We start from the raw sequence: 27,606 nt of genomic DNA, 5'->3' as shown, positions 1-27,606 counted from the left end.
TGGATGGCCTCAGATACCACCATGCAAGCTGGCACCTTGCCAGCGCCACATGAAAGAGGCAGATGTTAGCGCTTTTTCTGAGAGTGGGGGGGGGGGGGGGGGGGGGGGGGATAGCCACTGCCATTTTAATAAATAATTTATCCAATATAACAACTCGTCCATGAGCGGATGTGGGGGAATACAACTATTTCCCTCCCTCTCTTTTTATCAAAACACATAAATATCTGTTTAACTAGCGTGTTGGGATGCACAGCACGTCCTCCTGGCCCTCATCAAGCTGCTCACACACAGAAAGGCCATTTTAAGATGTGAGTGTTGGCATCGCGCTCCTGCAGGCCTTAATGGAGCAATGAGGGGAGAGAGTGTATATCTGTATGTCTGTGTTTATACACTGCGGTGTATACACGTGTGAGAAAATCTGTGTGAACTGAGGCTTGCTCCAACAAAGTTAAACTCCAGTTAAGACTGTCAGCTGAAGGTGGAGTGGGCAGACATAATGCTCTTTCCTACTAATTAGTCTCTTCACTCAGCCAGGTCCCATGGCGAGGATAAATATACACAAATGTAAAAGCGAAGGATAGAGGGATCAACAGGAAGAGTTGGTGACGTTGGTGACTTATTTTCAGCTTGACCTCTGCTTCCAGCCCTAAAGAGAAAGGTTCCTGGTGTTATGAGTGTGTGTGTCTCTAATGTGTCTGGTTGGCAGGAGGTTGTTTGCCACTGATCATCTTTACCCATCTTCCCCCCGGGGCCTCTCATCACCTCCACCACACCAGCTACTTTATCAGACTCAAGGTCAGCCGCAGACACACACTCACAAGCTCGCATAAATGACTACCATCCACACAACTTCTGCTCCCGATCGCCTGATCACCCCTTCCATGCCTCCTGCTGCACGCCGGCCGACCCCCACCCACCCGGCCTCACCTCTGCTCCCCTGCTCCTGCACTCTCCTTCCCCTGTCCTTCCCAGGATCCAGCCTGGCAGAGTGTGATGAATGGGACAACATTACTCTTGTCCTCTGTTGGCCTGGTTTTGCTGCTTCTAGCCCGTCCTCCCCCGTCTGTGTGTCCGTCTGACCGCTTGTCTTCGGGTGACTCTGTGCCTGTGTAGGCCGAAAATCATCCACGCGCCGAGGAAAGTGAGTTTGATCTATCCTATGTACTTGTCCCTGTAAAGTAAACTGTAATAGCAAACAGGGGTACATATGAGCCTACATAACTGCAGACTGCGTACAGAAATTATTCTCAGAATATATGTTTCTAAGACTACACAACAAATAAACTTTTCTTTCCCTATTAAATAATGTCTTACAATTGATGGGGTTACATTAGATCCAACACCCAGGTCTGTAAGACTCGCTAACTTTGGCACACCTTTAATTATATATTGATGTTCAGAGACATGCAGGCAATAGAAACAGCTGTAAAAGCCACTGTCTTAAACTTTGTTTTGGAAGAGGGAGGAAAAAAAAAAAACCAAGAGAACGAGAGTGCATAGCTGTGAAGTGAAGAGATCACGTCTTCAAAAAAGTAAATAAAATATGCATTCTCTCTGTGCTCATTACAGATTTATGACTCTTGTTAAAAGAAAAGGTGGCGGCTGCCTCCTTACATGTCTGACTTTCAAATTCAGACGACACTGCTGTCAAGTGTTGTGCTCCACATTCTGTCCAATGAGAGACCGGGAGGGCTGAGTGTGTGCCATCTCCAACATCCTATTTGGTGAGAGTCTCGGAGAGACTTACTTTGGGTGGATGAGAGCGCACAGGAACTCCTCACCTACAGTGCACACAGCGCTCATAGTAAACCTTTGATGCATAGTTCATCAATCAAAAAGTTCAGTTGGTTCAGCCACTTGTGTGTATGTGATTCAGAACAATAACAGTTGGGGGAGCCGACATTGTTGCATTAGGCATAATGAGCGTTGGGATTTGCTCCGGCAATATGAAATAGTTTTGCTGTTCCTGTAGCAACTTTAAAGAAAAGGCACTCGCAAGTTGGTTCAAATCACCGCACCAACCACTACACACGCACGCACACACACGCGCATACACACAGAAATTTATTAGAAATATTGTTCGTAACTTGCTGATGATCAGCAATTCAGGAGTTCTAATGTGTGATACAATCATTATTTTGGAATTTTTTTAAATATGTTTATTGTAAAAGGCTTTGTACATAAACCTCTTCATAAAGACATTTTCTGAATATATCCCCCTATTGCAAACACACTTACATAACTCTCTATTGACCCTTTATTGCCAAACAGTCAACACTCCAATCAGCAAAACACAGCAAGCACGCAGTCTCACCTCTACTCAAAGCTGTCACCTTGCGAGATAGCAGGTGTACGATGCTAAAAGGAAAGTCACACGGAAAGTCGGGAGCAGCCTTTCATGCCGGAGCTAAATTAGTTTCCCCATCACCTTAAGGAGCAGGCACAGGCAGGGCCCCTGCGGTGGGTTTGGGTTGGGAGGGCCGGACGTGCAGTGTGTAAGTGTTAATTGAGACGCGGACAGAGAACAGGTACTGCACACAAACCCCGACAGGACAGCAGACAGAGGCCGCCGGACAGACGATGAGCTAAATAGAGAATCAGAAAGACAATGACACACACCATCGGGAGTCAGTGCCGGAGCCACACACATGTTCACTTACCACCATCGCCCGTATCCACTCAAAGTGCCAGGAAGCCAACATATCCTCAAGGATATGGTTTTTATCACGACTGTCGTCCCAGGGGTCTGGTTTAGGGTCCTTGTGGATAGATTACAGCGAAATTTTCTCTTTACAACCCACAGAAATGAATGTAAAATGGTTACACACAAAAGGTTAAACGTTGTGTTTAACAACTGGGGTCTTATACACTTATCTCACCAGAGGCACTGCAGAGACTGAAAACATAAGCATGGCAAAGGTAACATATTTAAGTTTTTTAAGAGCAGGGGAGAGTCATCTATTCCAATACTCACCTTTGTTCGGGCTTCAAATAAATAGACTGATTTAAAAACCACTGGAGGCTTGCATTTGTTGCAGCATGTGTTCTTGCTACGTTCAGCGAGGCGACCGTGACCTGATTTCTATAAAGTTGCGGGTGATTTTAAAGTTTACTGTCCAACGCAGAAAGAAAGACCCGCAGTGCAAAAGCACAACAAAAAGTCATTTAAATAACAAAGGGCAGAGTTAAAGTTAAAGTGGAGAAAGAATCGTGGCGAAACAGAGAATAAGGGAGCAATGACAGAGAGCAAGAGATAAAGCAAGAGATATATATCTGGGGGGAATAGAGATAGTGAGAGATGATCCACCTGATGTATGTGTGTGACAAAGAGGAAAAACAAACAAACAATGCAGTGCATTTTGCACAGAGAGACAATACCCCTCCGTGCCTCTTTCACCCTCCCTTTTGTTTTCATTCCTCCCTCTATTAGCCAAACATGATTAAAATGCAGTTCCTACCAGCATCTCTGCTGAACAATGGGGGGAAAAAAAAGACAGCGAGATGGAAAGAAAAATGAAGCGGAAAAGTCAAAAGCATCTTTTACAGCATGACGCTTTTCATCCTTCACAGGCGGCGAGAAGAAAAGAACACAGACATTCAAACTTTTCTCTCTTCCTTTCTCTTCTGCTCTCTCTCTCCCCCATTCTCCTCAGCAGCTGAAACCCCGACGATACCTGAAAGCTACCCCACGGCATCGCGAGCTCAATAGCCTCCCCAGAACAGCGTTTCAGTCACACTTTTTTCCAGGGCATTGATATAATTCCCAGTGCTCTCTTTAGTCCAATTACATTATGCCATGTTAGTATCTGAGAGATCGGCGCAGCACCGTGACTGGGATTCGGAGAGGAGCGTCGGGCCTTGGGAAGGTGCTGCAACGCTCTGTATGCGACATGGAGATAACTCTGAAAACTTCTTCCCTTTTTTTTGGCTGTGTGTGTGTGTGTGTGTGTGTGTGTGTTTGTGTGTGTGGGGTGCTGGTTTAAACTTTTTTCCACAAGACAAAGTCTGTATTTTGCCTAACTTTACACAGAACAGTAAGTATAGGCCCTGACTTTGTGGTACAGACACCGAGGCAGAGATCGGTGGAAGAAGATGACAGATGGATGCAAAAAATGGAATCAATAGTTGAAAATGGCTGGAAGGCCTGTAGGATCTCTACATGTGTGCTGATATCAGCCAGTCGCCAGGAGTCATACGCTTGCCAGAGAATCACTGATAAACACACACATGTGCTGGATTTTGTGTGTATGTGTGTGTGTGTGTGTGTACATGTATGTGCATGAGTCATGCCCACGGGGGAGGCAGCAGAGGGTGAAATGGCTGTCTCACCACTGTAGATGAGAAGGATAAAGAGATACTGTGGTGTAGGAAGATGACCATGTGGCAGGAGGGATGAAGAAACAGATGCAAACACTGTTTCTTATACATGCAGCGGACATGCTGCCTTGGCTTACAAAACATAAAACGTATGTCCTGAGTCTGCTGAAAACAGAACACAAACAAAATTCTGCTTGAAAAACTGTATGGATCAAACGACATGCTGAAAGACAGCCACTAATTTTGTGTTTAACCCATTACCATAAAGCATTGAACAATTAGTTTCATAATAATCAAAAATAATCCAAAAAAAATTCAAATATTTCAGGTCAATTTATCTATGATAAGGAATAATGCCTGCTCTTTATTCACTACCATGAGAAATTTTGAAATCTGTGTGTGTATGTGTGTGTGTGTGTGTGTGTGTGTGTTCGAGAGAGTGATATTGATAGATAGACATGTAGGCAGAAAAGAGAGGGAGTGCACCAAGCAGTAAGCCCGTGAGCAGGACATGATTGCAGTGTGTATCTTATCTGTGTCAGGTCCTCCTGAGGCTAGTGGAGCCTAGCTGAGCGGAGCACAAGCGCTTCAGTGACCAGTCAACCGTGTGAGGGTAATCTCCACACTCCTTCAGTCTGTCTCTCTCTCATTCACTCACTCTCTCTCTCTCTCTCTCCCTTCCTGTTTCTCTCCCTCCATTTTTCCAGTAAGCCCCCCTCTGGGAGGCAGCTGAGCTGCACACACGTGTGTGAGGTGCTCTCACACACACACACACACACACACACACACACACACACACACACACACACACACACACACACACACACACACACACACACACACACACACACACACACACACACACACACACAAACAGAAACACTTGCAGCGCTCACACACCGATGCAGAGCCTGGAGCTGATTGTCTCGTGCCAGCTCTGGACAGTGAGCCCATAGGTGAGAGGAGACATCACGGACCACATTATACACTAAAACCCCCGCAGACAGCAGCCTGTAAATATAGGAATTAGCGGCATGCTCTTTTTTTCGACTCCAATCCCATAGTGCTCAAATCTGAAGCTCAAACTGTACGTGAGAATTCTCAAAAGGGGAATCACAGAACATATACTTACAAAGATAAAAACAAATGTAAAATAGAAAAAAAACAAAAATCAACAATTACCTTTGTGCTGGAGGTGATAAGCAAAGAGAGAAGTCACAGATGATTTGACAGACCAGCCGTTTATGCACGTTTATAGTGTTTTCTTTAGCTTTTTTCTAAATAAGAGAAATTCCCCGATGTATTGAATAACAGTACAGAAAAAAAAATATTGCTTTCCACTTTTAACCCAGTCCAGTTTCTATGATTTCAACTCAACCTGTGTTCAATATTTCTTCTTATGAAATTCTATCCTTGGATTAAAGCAAACAGTAACATAATAATAACTTATTAAGTTATCTTTAAATACATAGCATGTGGGAGTCAGTGCAATGGCTGTTCTCTTAAAAAAAGTGCACCAGTGAAAACAATGAAAACTGTATATAAGTTCACGTGAAATACAAACAATATGGGTTATTTCAGTGTGTACAACTTTAGTAAAAACATCAAGCATCTATTTACCTGATCATAAATGTGAAAAGGAGGGTGGAATCTGTGCTGTGTCTCTGCTTATGATTTGATTTTGGAAATTTACAGTTAGTGAAGCGGCGTATTGCTACCAAATATTTTGTCTGTATGTAGATTTGTGTGCAGAAAATACATATTGGTAATTGTTCACTATGAAGGTCAGTTCACACATCAAGGCAGTCAAAGAAAAAAAAAATGTGCTCACTCTTTCAACATTCATGTGCCTGCCTGCTTGGCTTTAACAACTCAGCCATCCCCATCAATTAGTCTGAATGCTGGACTTTCATTGAGATTAAGTGACTAATATCAGTGCTTGCTCACAAAAAAGACACTTTTCACGTTGGCCCGACAGTCCGTTAAGTCAAAACACATGTGGTGATCCAAGGCAAAAAGCCTGCAAGGGTTCCTGGATGCAATGAAAAACAGGTGCTCTACTTTTTGGCCATGTAATACCCCATTTAGCCTCTGGAGCAAAGGTTACCCAGCTAATAGCTGCCTTGTGGTGCACTAGGAAGAGCTATGCACATGGCCGGAGTAAACATCTGGGACGGATTGTACGTACTTGCAACATATGCTTCAAGTTCAATTAAAATGAGGCCTTGGCACATTTATTAATCTTTTTTTTCCTCTCCTCTCTCCGTCTCTCTTCTTCTCCCTCTCCCCTATAGGCCTGTGCCATAAAAGAGGCCTCCTTTGACCCGTCCTTCATACTTACTCATTCGATCTGAAGCTGTAGCTCATATCCAATGTAAAAGACAAATTTGCTTAGCCTTGAAACTCCATTTGTTCTGCACTTAACCAGGTTGGAGGGAGAGCAAAGGGAAGAGAGTGAGTATGTGTCAAAGAAATAGGGGCGCATGTGAAGGGATGACTGAGGAAGGGAAAAAGAAGAGTGGAAAGGGAAGAAGATGTAGGTGAAGAGAAAAAAAAGAAGAAGAAAAAAGCCCCCCATTTCAACCCCCCCTACAGCTCAAATGAAATGCTACCATTTGAGGGGAGCAATAGATCAAAATGTATGAAGCCAGAGTTGGTAAATTGTAGCCTTTGTGGTGGCAGTGCTATCCTGCATCCCAGCCCTGTGTGAACAGGAAGCAAGGCCTTCTTATTTGGAATAATCAGTATGGCACCAAATCTGACAGAGGCCGCCCAAGCTGCTTCTGCATCTCATTTCAATATGAAAGTCCATAATGTATTTCATATAATCTGCAGTTTTTCAAATGCCTGTATTTTTTTTTTCCCTAAGAGGACCCAGAAAATGCAATGGAGGAAGAAAGATGTAAAGAAAGGTCAAAAGAAAAGAAAAAAAAAAAAGGTTCAAGGTTGACTAGTGCATATCTCCAGTCAGTGCCCCTCCCTCCTCTACATTTCAGCCTTGGAACTTCACAGAAATGAAACTTTGCTTCTGAATCACTGTGGGAGAGGATGTAATGCTCACATATCTTCGTGCACTCATCACCCAACTGGCTGCCTGGCTGACTGATTGCTTGACTGGACGACTGACTAGTGGGATGACTATTTGCCCATCTGCACTGTAAATGTGCTTAACCCTTTAACTGCGTGCATGCATGCGAGCGAAAGCCCTTGAAAATGAAACAAGCTACTGCAAGTGAGAATATTCAGCATCCAGTCGTGCAAGAAAAGATGTCAGAACCCAACTAGGCTGATTAAAGCTGGGTAAAATTAGAAACTAGGAGAAATAAGTTCATAACCCAAACGCACAATTCAAATCATTCAGCTGGAAGTAAGCAAATAATTGTTTAATCTAATATATTCTGAATAATCTGATAACTAACCGTTCAAGTGACTTTAGTCTTTAGATTGTTGAAGGTTGTTGAATGTCCTCTTTGTTTCAGACTACTTCAGACTCATCAGACTTGAACAATCAAAAAGAAAATAATTTTGTTTCAAAAGTGACTCAAAAAATAGCAAAACAAAAAGGAAAGATATAACTGTGGGTGGATAAAGAGCTGTGTGATTTCAATTACCGTTCCCAAGTGGAACATTGACAGCGTTCTGTAGCCTATCCAGTCGCATTTGTTTCAGTAGCTGTTCCTACAGTGTAAACGAGCGGAGGCAGTAAAGCAGCCACCTGTTGTTACCTGATAGTGTCTGGACAAGCCCAGATGCTGTTTTACTGGGACATAAAGGAGCAGTGAATGGACCTAAATAGCTAACTAAGCACTTTATATGGGCACATGTTCTCAGCAAGACGGGGCTGAAGCACTATGTTAAATTCAACATGAAGAGAAATGCAATCACAGTGCACCGAACTGCATTAGAAGAGGAAAACAAGGCAAAACCACGGAGGAAAGGTGAGGGATGTGTTATGTGTGCATCTACAGAGAAAACTTTTCAAAAGGTTAAAAGGTTGTACAATCTGTGAACATGTGTTTGTGCCTCGGGCTGTGAGAATAACTGAACAGGGGAGGAGAGATAGGAGGGGAAGATGGAGTCATTTCGTTAGTCTGTTTGTGTTTCCGGTCTATGAAGCAGTGTCAACCCCTCCTGAGGCAGTGTGTGCATGTGTGTGCGTATGTGTGTGTGTGTGTGTGTGTGTGTGTGTGTGTGTGTGTGTGTGTTTGCGCTGTCTGAGTGCATCCCTGACAAGAGACATAATTACCTTGTCATCTTTGTCAAAATCCTCATCCTCATCCTCCAGCAGGTCCTCCACTGCTTGCTGACAGTTGCAAGAGAAGAAAGAGAAAAATGAGAAACAGGGGGAAAAAAAAAACATTTATGCAACAATTATAAAACAGATAAACATTAGATAACACAGGGTTAACATCATTAGAACAGCCAAAAAGGCATATTAAAGCTGATTGGTTATGCTTATGTCTGGCAAGAGTTTGTTAATGAGTATGGGAAGCATGTAGATAGCACAACTATTGGATTTGTGGGTACTAATATGTCATAAGCTTTAGAATGGTGCTGAATTACAATTTAATTTTAGAAACATTCTGTTGTTAAATATGTTGACACTTCTGGAAATGTAAGCAAATGCTCTGGCTTTGAATTTCAACGGGCTGAGGATTAAAGTCTTTTCATCCAGTCAAATCGCATTGCACAAAAGCATTTAAATCTTACAGCGCTGAGAGGGACCAGACAGCAGAGCTCCACTCCTTCGGATTCTGCCTGGTTTCTCCTGACCCCCTTAACCTTTTGCGCTCATCTCTCACCTCCACCTCCAATGTCTGTACACTCGCCTGTATACACTTTCGCATGCTCTCAGAGAGAGATGCTCCATGGGAAAAACAGCGAAGAAAAGAAGCACAGAGAGCAAGTCACAAAGAACAGCAACTATTTGCTTCAGTGGTCCACAACCGATGAAACCGGAGCTGGTGCAAGTCTGAAGCCCCAAGACACTGCGAGACGTGCAGTGCAACAAGAAGAAAAATGACATCGTGTACAACACACTCATGTGTGCGTATTGCGAAGAAACACTATTGCACATATGGATGCCGTCAAACACTAACAGTGTTGAAAGCAGGTCGCATTATATTTATCTGGTACCATTTTTAACAAACACATTAGGCGTCACTGAGATGTAAAATGAAAACTGCATTGAAATGCAATCCTTCATCTGCATGTGACTAAACAAATGCATAAAAATGCCCAGAATTAACCAGAGCGTTGTCGTCCGCCTTTGCACTACAAGCTGTTGCAGTTCAGTGATGCTGTATTCAACGGACGTCTTTCGGTGAAGTTCAAGTGTTCTGATGCCACAAAACTGTGAACCAGAGGTCACGGCTGCTTTTTATTCCACCCTCTCTATGTCAACCACACAAGGTCATATTACTGCTCCCAATTTAGTTAAACAAACACCCATATCATAAGGCCAGCGGCTGTCAATCTCTGCGTTCATCTGATCTCAGGAAATCTGAGAAACAACCCCCAAAAAACCTTTGCTTCGTCCTAGCATCGCCGCAAACCCGTAACCACCTCAAGAGCAGCGAAAAACGAGTTTGGAGGAATCCAAAAATCATTACTTAACAAGACAATAGCTTTTGTCCTTGTTGTTTTTCCACTGGAATAAGGGGGGAAACTATGTGGCGGCTGACATAAGCCTCTTATGTAAATGCAGCTTCCCACACAAACAAAGAGGAGTTCAAAACAGCAGAGTTGAGAGGGGAGAATCAATAGTGCATGAGTGCAAGTGTGTGTTGGTGTGTGCGCTCTATCAATAGCTCTGAATCACTAGGGCAAAGTGTTGTGCACGCATGCATGCAACTCCTCATTTTAACTGTCTGACTGTAAAGCAACTGGTTATTCCCGGTTCGCAGGGATTCCATCACTGTCTAGACAAATAAGCTTGACTGTTCTCAATTGACAATCTCTTTATTGATACAGAATAAATTCAGCGCAGCACTAAACAAATAGCAGAGAGGGAATTCTTGCGCTCAGCTTAGGCAAACGATGTAGACGTGATACAGTAAAAGGAAAGCCTCCTGGCATTGCCAAACAAATGAACTATAACTGTTTATAAAGTCATCACGGTTCCTCCCAAATCCTTTCACCCATGCCAAAACACAGATATAATGGATTCCTTCACACAGAGGCTTTACTAGGGCATGCCTGGCACATGCTCCAAACTTTAAACAAAGGAATGAGCATGAGCTCGCTGGAGAAGCATGACCTAGAGAGACAGAGAGAATGATAGAGTCGTTTGTCTCCCTCTGCTCTCCGCTCTGCTCTCTCCCTTCTATTGCCTCTGGTTACATAGAGAAGTCATGTTTCCTGCAATGAGACACAGTGTAAAATTAATAAATAAAAAGACGTGGAACATGTCATCTGCCCTGAAGATTGCCACGGCTAAATGCGCGCACTGAAGCTACTGTCTCGGTAAGGGAGGATATAAATTACCTCAGTGCAGCCGATGAATTCCAAACATCTTTCTTCCCCTCTCTGTTTCCTACTGTCTCTCACTCTGTTTGTCTCATTCTTTCCCCTTTCTAAGACCTGTTTGGTGTATGATATCATTTGTCTGCTTATCCCCCCCATTATCACGTTGTTTGAATTACTATCATTACAGAACGGTAGCATCAAAGCCGTGTTGTTGACAGGATGGCATAGGGCTCACACTGCCTGCAGAGCTGCTCCAGTCAATTCACTATCTGCTGAGGTGGGGATTAACATATTCAGACCTATTCAGATGATAGAGAAACGATGCAGGCTCCTCTAACAGATTACACAGTGGCCCGTAAATACATACATAGATGGTGATAATACAAAAAACACACACCGAGTATAGAAGCAAACACAATGACTTTGAGAGTTCAAATGGTTCAAAAAGTATAAAAATATTTGTTTTTACACCACAAAACACTTATTTGACAGAGTTACGTTTCTGTTGCACTCGCAAAGCTTCAGGTTTATCTTTTCTTACTTCTTCCAACTAATCGTTAACACCGTTACTGCTGCATATTGAATATAAGAGTAAATCATGTACTACAGATTTGTTTTTCTGTATGCGAAAGGTTTTGATATGGTGAGTGAATGGCTTCAATCTAAAAGGGCATGTCAGTCGAGAACACAGAGCAGTCAAGCCAAAACCATCCTTTGTGCTGTCTAACTTGGTGGTTAATTCTTGATGGCTACAACACTGGAACAGTTGGAGGATATTTGATAAATCCGTGTCAGAACTGATCAGTGCACACCTTTCTTTGCCATTCACTGCTGCTTTCCAACAGATAGAGTAAAGACCTGAAAAAGGGGGTAATTTGAAAAATGGTTGAGTCTAGTGTGTGAAATGTAAATGAAAACAGGGTGCCACTGTCTCAGAAAAAATTGAGATCAAGATTTTTTTTACTTCCAAGATCTGATTTGTTGATCTAGTTTTTATTTCAGAAGAAAGACAAAAAGGCTCAGCTCGATGTGATGTTCACCTGATATTTTTCATTTGACACCAACGGTGAAATAATGAGATATGACGACCACAAAAGCGAACTAGAAAAAAAGCTATTTATCAAGCAAGTATCAAAATCAGTAGCAAACCTCTCAATGTTTGTCCACAGTGCAATAGCTCCCCTAGTGTGTTGTGAAGGACAGAGACGACACACTCTGGTGTTTAGTGAATATTTTGCACAATGGAATTTTCAATTCTTTGTAAATGAGCATGTACTCATCCAGAAAAAATATTCTAGAATTGGGTTTATGTCCAATTGCACCCTTCTTGAGTTCTGTTAAAGGTGAAGCAATATGGGTGGATGTAAAAGAGAGAGAGCAGATAAGTCACACCAAACCTGCGATGCAGTGAACTTTTTAACCAGTAATTGCAAAGGTTTAGATTAAGTCGAAAATAAAAAATATATATATTGAAAGTGTGAAAACAACAATTGCTATTACCGGTAAGCAACTAACTCCATTGTTGTACAGTTAAACTATACAGACACATGTTATTTCAGAGTATTCAAACATGATTTGAGTGGTTGGACTTAACTCACACACAAGCTAATTGAACCTGCCTGGATCAATGAAACACGCACAGGGATACACTCCACAGAGAAAACATAAAATCCCACTACCTGAACTAGGAGCCACACGCTTTCACCCTTCTTCTCAAATGCCTCCTAACTTGCCCCCCTGGCTGCACCGACTTCTACTATTCCCCCCCCTCACCTTCCCAATGACAGCCGCGGGGGGAATTGACGCCAAGGCAGACATCCTGGTGAACATGAAGATATACTTTTTCCTTCTTTTTTTTTTCCTCCTATTCCTCTATCCCTCCCTTCCTCTGTCCTCCTGCTGCTTTTCCTCTTTGATACGTGAGGGGGTTTTAACCTCTCCAGCTGCTGAGGTTTGGCCGAGCGGTTGGCTGGGGGATCTCAAGGCCCTACTTGGTATGCACTGTCTGTGAGTGCATGTGTGTGTATGTGTGTGCATATTGCCTACGCCACAGTTTCTGCAGACTGGGGGAGAGAGCGGAGCGTCTGATAAGGCTGAGCCTGGCTGACCCGCGCGGGCCCTTCACAAGCTGTCAGAGCCGTGGCCCTCAGAGGGGGGCCCTTCCATCTGCACTGCCCAAGCCAGGGCTCACCCAGCAGGGGGATGGATAGGGGTGAGGCTGGGGTGCTACCGGAGCTAGAGGCTGCTGGTGGGAGTGAGGAGGGCAGCTCTACATTCATGAAAGCAACACCAAATTTGTGAGCAGAGGAAAAGATCCAGTACTGAGATAATTCACACACACGGATCTCAAGTAAGCAGCTGCTCATATGAAACTTTTACCGGCATTGAGAGAGAGGAAATAAACTGATATTTGTCCTTCCCAGACAGATAATGCCATGTTGTCTTGGTTTTTTTTTTTTTTTTTTTTTTAATACTCAGTTGTGTAAAAGAATGCTGAGGCTGATAACACACTTGATGTTCCATCTATTGCACAAAAGCACACACACGCACACACACACATTTGTACACTTAAACTCAAGGTTCAAACCGAAAAACTCACAAACAGCTACAGTGGGTATACTGTATAGACAAAAAAAAGAAAACAAACAACAACAACAAGAAGCACTGAGGCAGACACCCTGAACTGCTGACGTTGTTAGCAAAGAGCACAGACAGTTACAAAGGTTCAGTGTGATGAAGGAAGTTAGACAAATGGGGGGAAGGGGGTAGACAACATGATGAAAAAGGAGGCTTGGAGGATTCTGCAGTGGCATCCCTGATGCTCCCGATGCTCCCGTCCCGCTTCAAACTATGCCCGTTGCCTGTCTTTCTGCCTGCCAGCCTGCCATCCTATCTGCCAGTTTAGCAGAGACAGAGCGGCAGCGAGAGGCAGCGAGAGGAGCAGAGATGAGCGCAGCGATGCCGGGGCGGCACGGGGGAAATCAGCGGGGCACAGGCGCTCCCAGTTAAAAGTGACATGACCTTTTGATTTTGTCACCTGTCACCAACTGCCATGTCTGACTCCGCACTGAGGAGTGCCTGCCATCCACCGCTGCTTTCCTCTGCCTCCGTGTCTCTCTGTCGCTCCATCTCTCTGAATACCTCGGTCTTTTTCTGTCTCTCGCTCCCACTCCACCGCTTTTCCTCACATTCTCCTCGTCTTTTCCAGAGTTGCAGTTTTTATGGGGAAAACTGGAGGTGTGACTTTCTGTAGGAGTTGAGGCATAATAGGCAGCAATTTCTCCTCTTGCTTTCAGATTTTGTAATATTTACTCCTCTCTGTGTTTGTTGTGCATGGCTCTTAATGAGGGCAGATGTCAAGGCAGTGTGTTTAGAGATTCATAAAAAGTTTTCTGCAATGTAAAATCAGGAGATAAAAGCATAAATAAAAGTGGCAATGAAGCCTTTTTTCTCCAAATGATACAGCGTTCATATAAAATCAGACAATTATACTATCTTGGGAACGGACCGCATTAATTTAATGTGGGTGAACAATATACAACAATTACACTTAGAACCTCAGACAGAAAAGACAAGATTGATCTACAAGTACAACTAATTTAACGACATGAATTTATACTGCTACTACAAGCCGAATACCACCGTGAATTATTTTATTTGAGAGTAAAGGCTTTATTTGGAAGATTAAACTGGCTTGGTAGAAATGCGATGTTACTGAGGATGTAGAGTGGCTTGGAAGTATTCGGCTTCCTTGCCACTGGAGGCACGCATGTAAGTATGAAGTATCTCCAGGCCATTAAGGTCTTCTCTTCTGTAATGGGTTGGCGGATCCATTGGGTGAATCAATGTAATGGTCTGAAGCATGGGATAAAGAGGATGGTCCTCCAGTGTGACGAGGCCTAATTGCCCGTCATCCTGTAGTAGAAAGAGACATCACCATGTTCCATATGTACCCTCTACGACAGCCTGCGCTGAAATTACCACCTTCATAACATCTGGTAAGGGCTTTTCTGGGCCAACAGAACAGCAAGGAAGGATTTCTATTGGGATGTGTCCCTGCTTGTTAATCTCAGTGCCCATCATATACACTCATGCAAGCAGGCGCACCCACTAATACGACATTCTGCTATCAAAAGATACATGAATGCATTGCACATTTCATCTCGCTGTCTCTCCCCTGGCCGACCTGTCTGCAGACTCCCCCTTTTTTTTTTTTTCTTTTCTTTTTACACCAGGCTAACAAAATATCTGTCTGAATATGATCCAAGCATTTACCAAGTAAGACGGACCATCATATCATTAAATCGCTCCTCCACCTCCCAACAATTATGAACTACGCACGACTGCAGAAAGACAAAACGAGCTTTCCTTGACAATGCAGTATCAGCCTTGAATGTCAAAACAGAAAGCAGTATCATCCTCCGCAGAGATTCAAAAGCCGAAAAGGTCCACTTGTTTGTTTGTTTCAGCGAGCATGTTACAGCACGACACGCAGGTCAGCTAGCGGTGTTGAGGAGTCAGCATTCACGGGTCAGAGTGCTACATGATAAGAGAGGAGGTCGGGGACCTCGCTGGTGCAGTGCCTCTTTTAATCGCTGTTCTAAGGACGCTCCGACTGCTTAGCAGATACCGGTCAAGGTTGGGGCTAGGGTAAGGAGCACGGATCCAGGATCTGTTTGCGAGGCAGCGTGTAACCACACAACAGTCAGTGACCCTGGGTGGTGAATTACAGCGTGTGGAGTGCACTGTGTTTGTTTATCTGCTATAGACAGGGCTATGGGCTGTGGTTGCGGTGTAAAATCAGAGAACGGTCTGCAAATTGAACCCTTCAGATGAAGCAAGGCCAGTTCAGTATAAAGCTTGGACTCAAGTGTGCATCTCTCTCTCTCTCTTTCTCTCTCGCTCTCTCTCACCCTTCAAGCGAGAGTTCAACAGAGATTCCTTTGGCATTACCCTCACCCCAGACTGCTGGAAAACCACAGCGCTCCGGATGCTGACCCTTGCTCGGCTCAGCACAATGCTTTAATTTGGTGTGTTGTTTAAAGTAATTAGAAAGCCTTTTCCCCCTGTTTTCTTTTCTATTCTTTTCTCTTCTCTGCCAAGTGCAGGAGGGAAACAGTGAGTTGTCCATGACTTCAGCTTGATAAAGACTCGGAAGAGAGGAATCCAGGGGACCGGGAGAGGAAGCAAGAGAAAAAAGAGCAGATAATCTTTGCTCTCTCTGTGCCCAGTTCACTACACTGCCATAGATTGGGGGACTATCTGAAAACAAACAGGGACAGGACTCAGGGGAGCATGTGCATCGACCGTATATTGCTTTAACTATATGTAAAGTAAACGTCTTATTTCACACAAGATGGTAATATCAAAACTGAAAGAGGCAGAGTTGTTAAAGAAGCGATGAGAGAGTTCATCGCATCCACCATTCCTGAGGCAGTGCGAAGGTAACAGGGAGACAAGGGGGACAATGATTGTCAGAGATTTTCCTTTGTGTCGCCCGTGCTGCTGAACGCGACTGTCACAGCAGCAAGAAAAGAGGCATTAATGGTGCTAATCTTTGACAATTAATCCCACTTTCATCAGATATATTCTCACAAAGAGTGTCTGCACACTCTCATGCATATGCACACAAACACGGAGCATGTGCATGAATGCTCGCAAGGTTTGACAACAGAAACATACGCACAAAGGGAAATCTTTCATTCGGCGCACTCACACACGCACATGCACGCACACACAGAACAAGCACCTGGTATGACTCATGCAAAAGTACTGTACATAAGTGCATGTCTCTGTGTATGAATCATAACCTTGGGATGAAAGAGAACAAACTTGACTTCATCCAACAGCAAAACTCCACTATAACACACACCATACTCAGATAACATGGACACACCTAGAATTTTGAAATGTCCTTACTAAACAGTCAAAACTTTTGCACATTTCAAAAAAAAAAAAAAAAGAAAGAAAAAAAAAAAGGGCTCCTGGCCCTGATGATTATCGCTCAGGTCACAAAGAGAGAAGTCCTTAAAATGCAACCACTAGCAGAAGACACAAATACTGAAGCAAGCTTCAGACGCAAAGAAAACAAGCTTCAAATAAATCCAGAAGAATAACAATACTGTGCAAAACAAATAAACTGAGATCAAGAATTATTTATTGCTGCTTATATGTGATGGCAATTATTTGCAATGATGCTTCCATTAATAAAAAGTAGTTTATGTTAAATTCATTTCCTGTACGATTCCGTCTAACTGGGGTCACAAGGTGCTGGAGCCAATCCCAGCTGACTATAAGGCAGGGGACATCCGGTCGCCGGCCCACATCAGGAGCCACAACACACGAGGAGAGACTGTCACACACGCGTATTCACAATGTAGACCCGAATGCATGTTTTTGAATTTTGAGAGTATGAAGACAAAATGACGAGAATGCACAGAAAAGCCCCTGCTGGACTCAAACTGGGGATATTCTTATTGCAAGGTGACAACGCTAAACTCCAGCACCGTGCACTGCACGTGGTTCGTATTTCTTAGTCTGAATGTATAAGTCTTAAGAATTTACAGAGCTGACATGTGATTAGAACACTATCAGTTTCCATAGATTCCATCTGCCAGTACAGGAGTGAGTGTCCATATCTTCCTTCGGGCATTTTTATAAAAACAATGTTGCATTAGTGAAAAACACTTGCCACATGAGAATCAATGGTATGAACATGTCTTAATCTTCCAACCAATTCCTGAGGTACTTGAGGCACAATAGTCCCTTTCAGGAGAGAAAAGCAATTCCGCATGAAGTGGAAGTTACATGTACTTACTCGCATGTGAAGTGAGTGCCACATTACAAGGATATGTAACCTTTGTTGCTTCATTTTACTTAGGAAGTAAACAGTGAAAGAATATCATTAAGGCTGAATAAATACAAGCAGCAGGTAGGGGAACAAATCATCATGCACGGTTTTGTCTTAAAGCACCTCTGTGGTTTTTTTTGTCAAGCAATGTCGCCATCTACAGGCGAGGAAAATATTTCATCTATGAACTTGTACTTGCACAGTCTTAATTCATCACAGTCCTATAATCAGTGTAAATATCCCAAATTTTGTCTGTAAACCAAAAACCACTGCATCTCATTTGGCTAATTTTGATGTCAACTTATAAATTAAGAAATATGGACAAGAGAGGCTCATGAATAGAAAAGATTAGCAGAAGACTTAGCACACAAATCTGCACTGTATGTTATGCACCGTTCACATTTAATTCCATATTTATGTATAGTATTACAGCGGCACATAGCTATTAGATTTGGCTCATTACAATGACTGAATTTAATACTACTTCCAAAATCCAATCCAATCTAACCCACAGAATCCTTACGGCGAGATAAATACACATATATAGAGGGTGAGAGACAGCGGGAAAAAATCTGAAGTCTGTTAACTGGTTGTATTCAACTGAGTGTTGGAAAAAGGCACTTATTAAAATTAATCACTTCATTGTTCACGCTCAGTCCGTAGTCCAGCTCTCTCTCTCTCTCATTTTCACTCTCTACTCTCCAAATGTGCCTGGCCATGATTAAAACATGTCTGTTTCTCCATGACATTGCTTTGACATCATTTAATTGGTATAAGAGATAAAAATAAATGAATTAAATAAATATACTACCAGGTAAGTGGCGTAACATAGCTCAAGGTGACAGCCTATTATTTCTCCCTTTTCTTTGCCTCAAAGAAGGCAAAGTGAGAAATGTGAGATTGCACTGAGAATGCAGCTCTTCAAGCAGCAGATGGAGTTTTTTTTTTTGCTATTAAAAAAAATCGGTAGAGATTTTCTTTTTTAAAAAAAATTAAATTCCATTTCTGTTTAAAGTTTGTGTGTGCAATTTAATCAAAAGATGTATTCTTTAGAAACATACATTGCTTTCTCACTCATCTGTACATCTATACCTGTCACATTTTTCACATCACAAACATTGTGTGTTTGGATTGTTTTAAGTCCAGAAGTGCAAGAATATACACTAAAGCAAAAGCATGAGGTCTTAATAAAACAGCTGTGGCTGAGTTTTAACCCTGCATTGTGTGTGGAAATTGGCTTTTACAGTGAAAAGGAAAAGAAAGGCGGAGGGATATGAAGAGGGGATAGGGTTACTCACCACATCTTGCCTGGTGTCCTTCCCAGACGCGATGAGGATGTAGTTCCAGGCCAGGGGCAGCAGCAACGCCAGAGGAATCATATAGAGTTCAAAGTTCCAAACAACAATGACGAAAAGCTGTGGAGAGGGTTAAACAAAGAGAGAAACTGTCAGTGGGAGAAAAGTGAAAACACATGAATGAAAACAGTGTGGGCTAAAAGTGTATACATGGAAGACGACAAACTCCTGAGAACATGAGTCCGCCATATGTCGGATTGTTAACTACGCACATTCATATGCACAATCATAAACTCAGCGGAGCAAAGCGTAGAAATAAGCCTGTGTTTTAACAAAGGTGTGGGCCTGCTGTCGGTGCAGCGCCCTGACCCTCGGGCCTGCGGAGGTCCCAGGCTGAGGAGGACCACGGTGGAGGAGGATGAGTACGAGCCGTCAGAGCCTCTTTCCTCCGTGCCAATCATCCCCCAGTCTGAGGTCATGTATCATTTCAGCCGCAGCGCGTCAAAGCTGACCCTTCTATACTCGAGCCCAAACTCCAGCATATGACCCCGCACACCCCGCAGCCCGAGTCCCTAACCCTGTCACTCCAAGCCCCAATGCCCTCCCTCTGAGCCCAAAAGACTCATATGCCCTATCTGTAACCTCCTCTGCACCCATCTGCCAAAACCATAACCTCCATGCCTCCCCTCTCATCACCAAACAAGAAAAGTACCATCTGAAAATTAACCTTTCCTAAAACCCTGTATTCTGGCTTTGGCAGGGCTCTTTAGCCTCTGACAACAGATTACTGCAGCGGTTGGGAGACGATATCTGTGGGAAAGTGAAATTGCTAATGATGGAGGCATGATGTTTTCTGGCAGCATTGAGCCAATTCTAAGAGAGCATTGTGTCAATTGTTGTTAAAAAGTTAAGAGAGATGGGCTATTGTGTGGGAATAAAATCTGCTAGAGACAAACAGAACAAAAGAATATTTATCTCTTCTAATAATATCATGTTTAAGTATACAGAGATTGGTCACGACAGATAAATTCTCAGCAGCAATTATAACAAATGCTGAAAATGCAAACCGTGTCTAATGCTCAATCTCCTCTAGCAAAACATATTTATCAAATTCAAGTACAAGAAATCCATTATTTCAAATATGAGCAAAGAAGATTTGAAATTAATTACTCTGTGTGTGGAAATGCATCCCTGTTCAACAATCATTTTTAATAGGAAACTTTTAAGAGTGGTGAAATTGAGACTATTACTGTATAAAGTAGATTTATTGGTCTGTGCACCAATTACAATCTATCCTGTTTGGATGAACAACATCAACAAGAGAGAGACGGAGCTTAATAATCAACAATCAAATTGTTTTATTTCTGTGTCTGTGTGTGAGGGACGGAGGCAGAGAGGGAGGGTGGCGACTGAAATCAAGCTCTTCATTGTGTTTGCAGTCTGAGGTTAATGTGAATATGAGGTTCAACAGCCTCTCCACAGTGTGTGCTCGCATGTGTGCAGGTTACTGTAGTGGAGTCGGCTGGACACCACACACACACACGCACACACACACACACACACACACACACACACGCAGACACGCAGAAGCACGCCACACCATCGCAGACAAACACATGTATCACCACAGAAAGCTTCCCCTTTGAAAAAATAATAAAATATAATAAAAAATTATTTGACTTCCCCCTCCTCTCCCGTATTAAAAAAAAAAAAAAAAAAAGTTTGAAAAGCTCACATCCTAGCTTTTCAACAAATCACAACTTTAGCTAACAATGAGCATACTGGATAAACACTGAGCAAACAAAGCAAAAAAATACATAAATTAAACATTAGAAATGTCCAGTGCATTTGCATAATGCTCTCAGCAGAATTTATTCTTTAAATAAACCTGAATGGCCTCAGAGCAACAGCAGAATCTCCCACAAGAATCAGAACCGCTGTCTGCCTCAACTTCACTTTCTCTGATACATTTATGTAGGAGAACTGGAGAGAAACTGCTCAATAATTCATATGTTTACTAATAAGCAAAACAACTACTTCCTTTCATCCATCCTAAAAAGCTGTTAGGATTGAGAAGTCTTAACAACAGCAACTTACAGGCAGATAAACACAGCAGCACAGAGTTTCTCCACAAAACGAAGCTCGTCTAAAATTATCCATCTCCCAACAAATTATTCCAATTCATAATTTTGTATTATCTCTATCAGCGTTAAGCACGGGTATAATCTGAAAGTACAGAACGTAAGAGAGTAGGAGGTGGTGAAGCTTGACTTCAGTTGAACAAACAAATGAGTTCACTTGTTTTAAGCCTATTCTAGTAGAGGCTATAAATAACCACACACTTAGAGACATCTTCATGCAGATGCACGTACGCTCCTTTCAAATACACTGCTATAAATATAACTTACAGTAGAGACGCAATCTACAGGAAATATATTTAGTGTTGGCTTGTCGGCTCAAAGTACTGTTGTTACCAAGCAGAAAAAAATAATTGTACTTCACTTCCCTGTTGTTTATCGAAAACCTTTTTTTTCCCCCACTATTTTTCATGTAATTCCACTTTTTATTTTTCATCTCCCTGTTTGCCAGAAGTTGTTTAACCTGTCATCCGCCCTTTCATTCCTCCTCCGTTTGGTTTAAGTGGCTGAGGGCGAAGTTTTGACTGGCAGCTGGAGAAATTGGACACCTAGGTTCGGCGGTGTCCAGCCCTGCATCGCCTTTGTGCCCACCAGCTGGGTGGTGGGGCCCTGCAGTGCGTGGACCTTTCCACCAGGACTGGCGATCACAGGCGCCCCCCGTAGCTCGCTACACCAGATAGGAGGCTCTTCGCCTGGAGAAGAGGGAGTGGGAAGGAGCCCGCTGTGGATGTCAGTGACCAGAGAAAGGCGGAAGCAAAGAAAAAAAAAAAAAAAAAAAAGAAATAATGATGAAAACATGCTGGATCGAAGGGCGAAAGGGGAGAAAAATTCTAAATGAATCTCCAGATGTAGTCCTGCGGAATAATTTGTAGATGTGTGGTCAGAGACGCATTATGTAGTGGCGAGTGGTTCATAGTGAATATCTGGAGATGTACAAAAGGGATGACCGCATCTCGCTCGGACTGTTTAACAAAGCTGCATTTTTACCTGTGTGGTAATGACAATTATTCACTTCAACAGTCTTTGTATTTGGCTCTTTCGTATATGTAATTTTATATTCCTCACATTGTAAACCTGTTTGTTTTGATTTTGTAGTTTTAGGAACATGTATGATAATGTAAAGCGCCTGATATAGGAAATAATAAGGACCCAGCTTGTCTTTCTCATTATGTTATTTTGGAAATAGTGATTGCATTTCTGCAATGTGTAGAATAAAACAGTGATTATCACTGCCTCTATTTTGATTTGATTTGATTTACCCTCAGATGGATGTTTGATTTTAACAAAAAAGTTGTGACAAAACAAAAAAATCCAGAATAAAAACATTAATGCTTTTCTTTTAACTATCAAATCTTTTTTTTTTTCATGAAATTATTTTGTCATTTCTCTTAAAGTCACGTGTGAGCCAACAATCTTTGCTCATATTTTTTTTAGGAAGAAAATATTGTCTTGTCAAAAAATAAAGCAGAGGAATATTTCCCACTGTCAAATCTGCTAAACCTGTTTAGATGTAGTGAAAGGCTACATTTGAACTGGGCAAACTTCACATCTGAGCACCAGCTAAAATTCAAATGAGATGTGTAATTAAAACAGACAATTGCAAACATGAACAAAGTAAAATTGTGGCAGCACAATTTGTACCATTTTACCCAAAATATCAATACTGAAAATCAGCAAAGTAAATTACTTTGACAAGCCTCTGTAGTTGGACTTCACTACTGTTAAAATCTTTGATTATTTTTTTTTTTCTTAATAATAAAAATCCAGATACAGGAAGATCTATTAAAAATGTTGACAAAACAAAAAGTCAAAATGATTTATTTAAGCACTTAGGGTGACACATTGAGAGTTGCATTATTTGTTTCGAAACATAACCCGCGTCCTTACGGCTCCTTGCAACAGCACTGTGGGAGGGTAATATTCAGTACTTTGGCTTACATTAACCACACACCAGGCTAACTTTCCCCCTGCTCCGTCTCACTGGAGTGAAACTGAAGTTTGGATTTCAGAGTTCTCCTTTATCTCTCTTACATCAATTTCCATGCTGGCACTAAGTGTTGCCAGATAGCAACTAGAAGTCCTGTTAAGTTCGAGGGAACAAGAGGGAGGGAGACCGAGTCCTGTTTGTGACCAGACCAACGCAGCATTCAGTAGTGCTAGACTGCCCCCTGCTGTTTTCCTGCAGAATGGAACTTCAGAGCACAATTAATCCTGTTCAGGCAAGAAAAGAGGCACTCCAAATCACAAGAAGAGACGTGTCAAAGCAAGTCATTTTGTTAAAAACATAATAATAAAATAAAATAAAACATACACCACTTAGGGTCACAATGCGGAAACTTCACATGAGATCCTTTAGAAGTAAAAAAATACTGTACTCCTCAACAAACGGCCTCACATTTTCTGTTTCTCTATATCTCTGGTGATTAAACTATGACTTGGTATTCTCTGTTAGTCATGCCACTATATTTCAACTATCATTCATTTTTGGAAATCAGGAGAGCAGTAAAATGTGAAAGTATATCTTTCAAAGCTGTCCCTTGCTGTGGGCAAAGACGAACTCCCGACTTTAAAACTTTTAAAAGTTAGACAGGTTCTTTGAAGAGGAGTCAAAGGAGCAATTTAAAGAGACCTGGAGTGGTGTGTACCACTGACTGCTATGGCGTCTCTACTCTATGTGTGTATCAAACTGCAGCCAGAAATGTGCAAAAACACACACGCACACGCACACACTCCAATAGTTGCTTCTGTACCTGTCTTTGCTTTTTTCCCTTTTTTTTTCTTTTTTTTTTTTTATTTCAGCAGGGTGAATTTTTATCTAAATGCAAAGCAGGTGATAGGTGCTCCAGTTTCCTCTAGAAGTAGCTCCCTTGTCTGGGCTCTCTTCCTGATAAGAGTCCTACTTTGCCTGACATAAAAGAGCCCGGTATCATTTCCCCTGCCTCCCCAACAACCCCCAGCTCGCTGCCCTCGCCCTTCCCTGAGCTTCACAAAGCTGCCTCTATTTGCTCCCAATTCAGGGCCCAATTGCAGATAAAGTTACAGCAAATTTGTTTGGAGGAAGAGCTGCTGAGGCCTGCGGTCCCCGGGGCAATAACAGCCTTGTCTTGCAGGGGCCGTGGGGAGAGCTGGCAGCAGCAGGAGAACAGAACCCAACACCGCTCAGCCCGACAATGGCCTCAGCTCTCCGGGAGGGAAGGGAGGGAAAGGGAGGGAGCGCGGAGGAAGAAAGAGATAAAGAAGAACAGGGATGGAGGGACGGATAGGAGGGAGAGACAGTCAGCTTTGCAGGTGTGGAGAGCGGAAGCAGACGCTTAACCCCGAGACTGGAAATGGAGACACCGTCCACAGACACACATGGGTACACAGACACACACACACACACAGACACCACCCATCATGCAGGACAGGAGGTAACTCCAGTCCCGTCCATTGTGCCAACGCCTCAGGCAAAGCTGCCACGGTGGCTGATTCACTGTCGGGATGGGTGGGTGACAGCAGTGTGGGTGTGAGAGAGAGGAGGAGAGAGAGAGAATGAGTGAAAGGCTGCATGTGAGACTATGCGATATCTCTCTTTCTCGCACATGCACACAAAACACACACAACATACACACTAATCACAGCTGGCACTAATGGGCGATGTGTACATGCGGCTGGCATTTCAGAACTGGGCAGAAGGAGAGTAAGCGACCATGAAGAAAAATTTTGAGCGTCTCTCTGGAAGGGAGTGATGCGCGTTGACACAGTATGACAGCGGCATTTTGACGCACTTTGTTGTCCACAAAAGCCCCGAAAATACATGAACACGCCTAAACTCGACCCCTCGGGCTCACTTAGCAGTTCGGCAGTGCACACATTTGTGAGTGCGGAGGTTGAGTGGCCCACAGCATCGTCTCAGTAGCCGCCGCCGTGCTGGAAAGTTAAGTGTAACATCTGTCTAGAAAGACAGCCAGACAGAAACATACGTGCACATGTGTATAGATACACATGCCCATAATCACACGCAGAAGTACACCTCCATGAACGCACCACCTTGGCCAGATGGCCCCCCATAAAAACCCACTTAAAGAGATGAGTGAAGTGATTAAGAGGCCTCTCAAAGTATGGGAGAAATGAGAGAGGGATGAAGAAATGGAAGGGGAGGGAGGGAATACCTGTGTAGAGGAGAGGCCCTAAATACTCAGATGCTTTTAGCTAAGTGCATACTCCTACGTTAACAGACTCCCAAAAGAGCGGGGGATGGGGGGGGTGGCACAATGACACCTAAATTTCAGAATTTCTATAACTATAAAACACCATGTCCTTGGCCTAGATACATCCTTTGTCATTGTCTAAATACTTTTGAATATCAGTGAGCACAATGAGAAAATGAAATACGGGAACTATTACTCAGATATGGACTCACTATAAGCTATGTTTTGAAAAGGGGGTGAGCATGCATGTGTGTGTGTGTTTGTGTCTGTGCTTAAATGTGGGCCGCACTAACCAAGGCTGCGTCCTCCCCTCTCTATTCACCATGTAGATTGGCATTTCTAAAGTGACCTTGTTTTCTATGAATTCCTTGACATTTTTTGTCTGACATTTTCATTCATTTCTCTAAGATAACACACGAGGACTCGCGCCCACGTCAGCCTCACAAGAAGACGAGATGCAAACAGACGCGCCCGCGCCGGGCTTGCACACGGGCGCGCTCACGAACACAAAAGAGAAAATGTTAACTGATCAATACTATGTCTCTTCTGACCCATGTCTTGTGATGACATTGTGACCCGCTGTACAAACACACACACACGGACGGACACACACACACGCAGCTTCGGCAGAGATTAAACCGGTGTCAGACAGCCAAATGCTGCTAATGTCTAATGTCTGTTGTGGAGACACTCGGGGCTTCCATGGTAAAGGGCTGGGGCAGGGCGGTTCCACCTGTCCTGTAGCTACTTAAGTCAGGACACTAAACCAGACAGGATTAAATGCCTACTTTGTCATCTTTAAGGTAGGAACTTCCATGCAGCCACTCACTGCCCTGCAGGAGAATGTCTTTTACTGATAGCTCTGCTGTCCAATTACACTTCACCTTTTAATACCAGACACAGATGACAGGGAAGGGAGAGCGAGAGGCTGCTGGACAGAGTGAAAGAGAGAGAGAGAGACCAACGAGAAGAGGGAAGGAGTCTGCCGTTTTTACTGTCTGCAGAAACAGCTTCTCACACTTCAAGAGATTGCAGTTTGATTTTTCTCAGTATTTGGACATCTGAAGGTCTAATAAAATAGTGTTTACGCTGCGACACCATCCCTCCCCTCATCCCTAGCAAATGAGTGTCAAAACAGACACTTGCCATATACAGTCTACGCCATGTGTGCATGAAGACTTAATACAAGGAAGAAAAAAAAAAGCCACTGAGTGTACCATATCAAGACATTTGAGTGTGTGAGTAACGGTCTGTAGTGGAGGGGGGTGTACTTAACTGCGCTTGAGACATCAACAATCTCTTGCGCTTAAGTGTGAAATTACCAGTGAAGGATCTATACTTTGTTAGTAGAAATGGTCCTACAGCATCGAGGAACGTGTCTACCTCTGTGTGTGTCTCTCTCGCATGTGTATACAAAATCTATTAGGGGTTTATGTAATTTTCCCAACACAGGCCCGACCACATTTAGATTAAAGTGTCTTCCTCCTACATCAGATCCTTAACTAACCAAAATAAGAGCAACGCAGCATAATCCATCTTCATGGCAATCAGGCAGTTATCCTGGTCTTGTTATTCATGTCTGGAAAATGTGCAGACTCGAATGTAATATGTTGCAATTAATGGCAGTGAGTATCTAAGAGCAACACTACATACCACAAAAGCACAGATGCTCCTCTGCGGAGAGTCCCATTCAAAGCAGCTGTTGATGTAGCAGCCCGTGTTGATCAGGAACATGATGCAGCGTCTAACTCGGTTGAAGTTGCGCAAAAGCAACTGGGAAAGAGACAAGTGAATGTGTTAGACAAGTGAAGGCTTCAGATTCAAAATGAATGCAAGAGTCGAGTGTTTTTATACATGATTTATCTCCGCAGGTGTGGGGAGAAATCAGTCTCTCACACACACACACACACACACACACACACACACACACACACAGATAACTGCTATGTTTGAAAAGTAGCACTAAAACAGCCACAATCTTAAAAGTATTATTCGTCTAAATCAACTAATTTCTCTAAACCAGTATTGCTGTAGATGCAAATACATCAGAATTACAAAGGCAAATATATTATTTACTAGAGATTCACAATGCTACACAATACTGTCCTAAATTACATGTCACTATACATGCTGTACAGTGGTGGACGTGGCTGCAAACCCTTGCTTAATATTGCACACTTCTGTATATTGCTGTAGAGTTTACAACCTTAGCAGAAATTGTGTAAAATATATTTGTGGGTTTAATTCTGCTATCTCTGTAAAAATAACAGAAATATCAATTTGCAGGATTTCTGAGCTTTGACCTCACTTTGTATTCACTCGTACAGCGTGGCGGGACCAGGAGGGCA

The 27,606-nt window shown here is 42.9% G+C and overlaps 1 protein-coding gene across 2 annotated transcripts in view; it reads right to left on the bottom strand.

Annotated features, from left to right (window-relative positions):
• Positions 1-27,606, bottom strand: part of mctp1a (multiple C2 domains, transmembrane 1a) — a 132,222-nt gene that overhangs the window by 14,266 nt on the left and 90,350 nt on the right. For both annotated transcript variants that reach the window (XM_030105451.1, XM_030105452.1), the window contains exons 15-18: positions 26,912-27,031; positions 18,934-19,050; positions 8,564-8,620; positions 2,661-2,759 (exon numbers count right to left, since the gene is read on the bottom strand). In XM_030105451.1, the coding sequence (XP_029961311.1) occupies positions 2,661-2,759; positions 8,564-8,620; positions 18,934-19,050; positions 26,912-27,031 (393 nt within the window). The remainder of the gene's footprint in view (positions 1-2,660; positions 2,760-8,563; positions 8,621-18,933; positions 19,051-26,911; positions 27,032-27,606) is intronic.

Source organism: Salarias fasciatus, chromosome 12, assembly GCF_902148845.1.
Source record: "Salarias fasciatus chromosome 12, fSalaFa1.1, whole genome shotgun sequence".
Classification (NCBI taxonomy): Eukaryota; Metazoa; Chordata; class Actinopteri; order Blenniiformes; family Blenniidae; genus Salarias; species Salarias fasciatus.
Note: the sequence above shows the minus strand (reverse complement) of the source record. Positions and strands in the feature narration are given on the sequence as shown.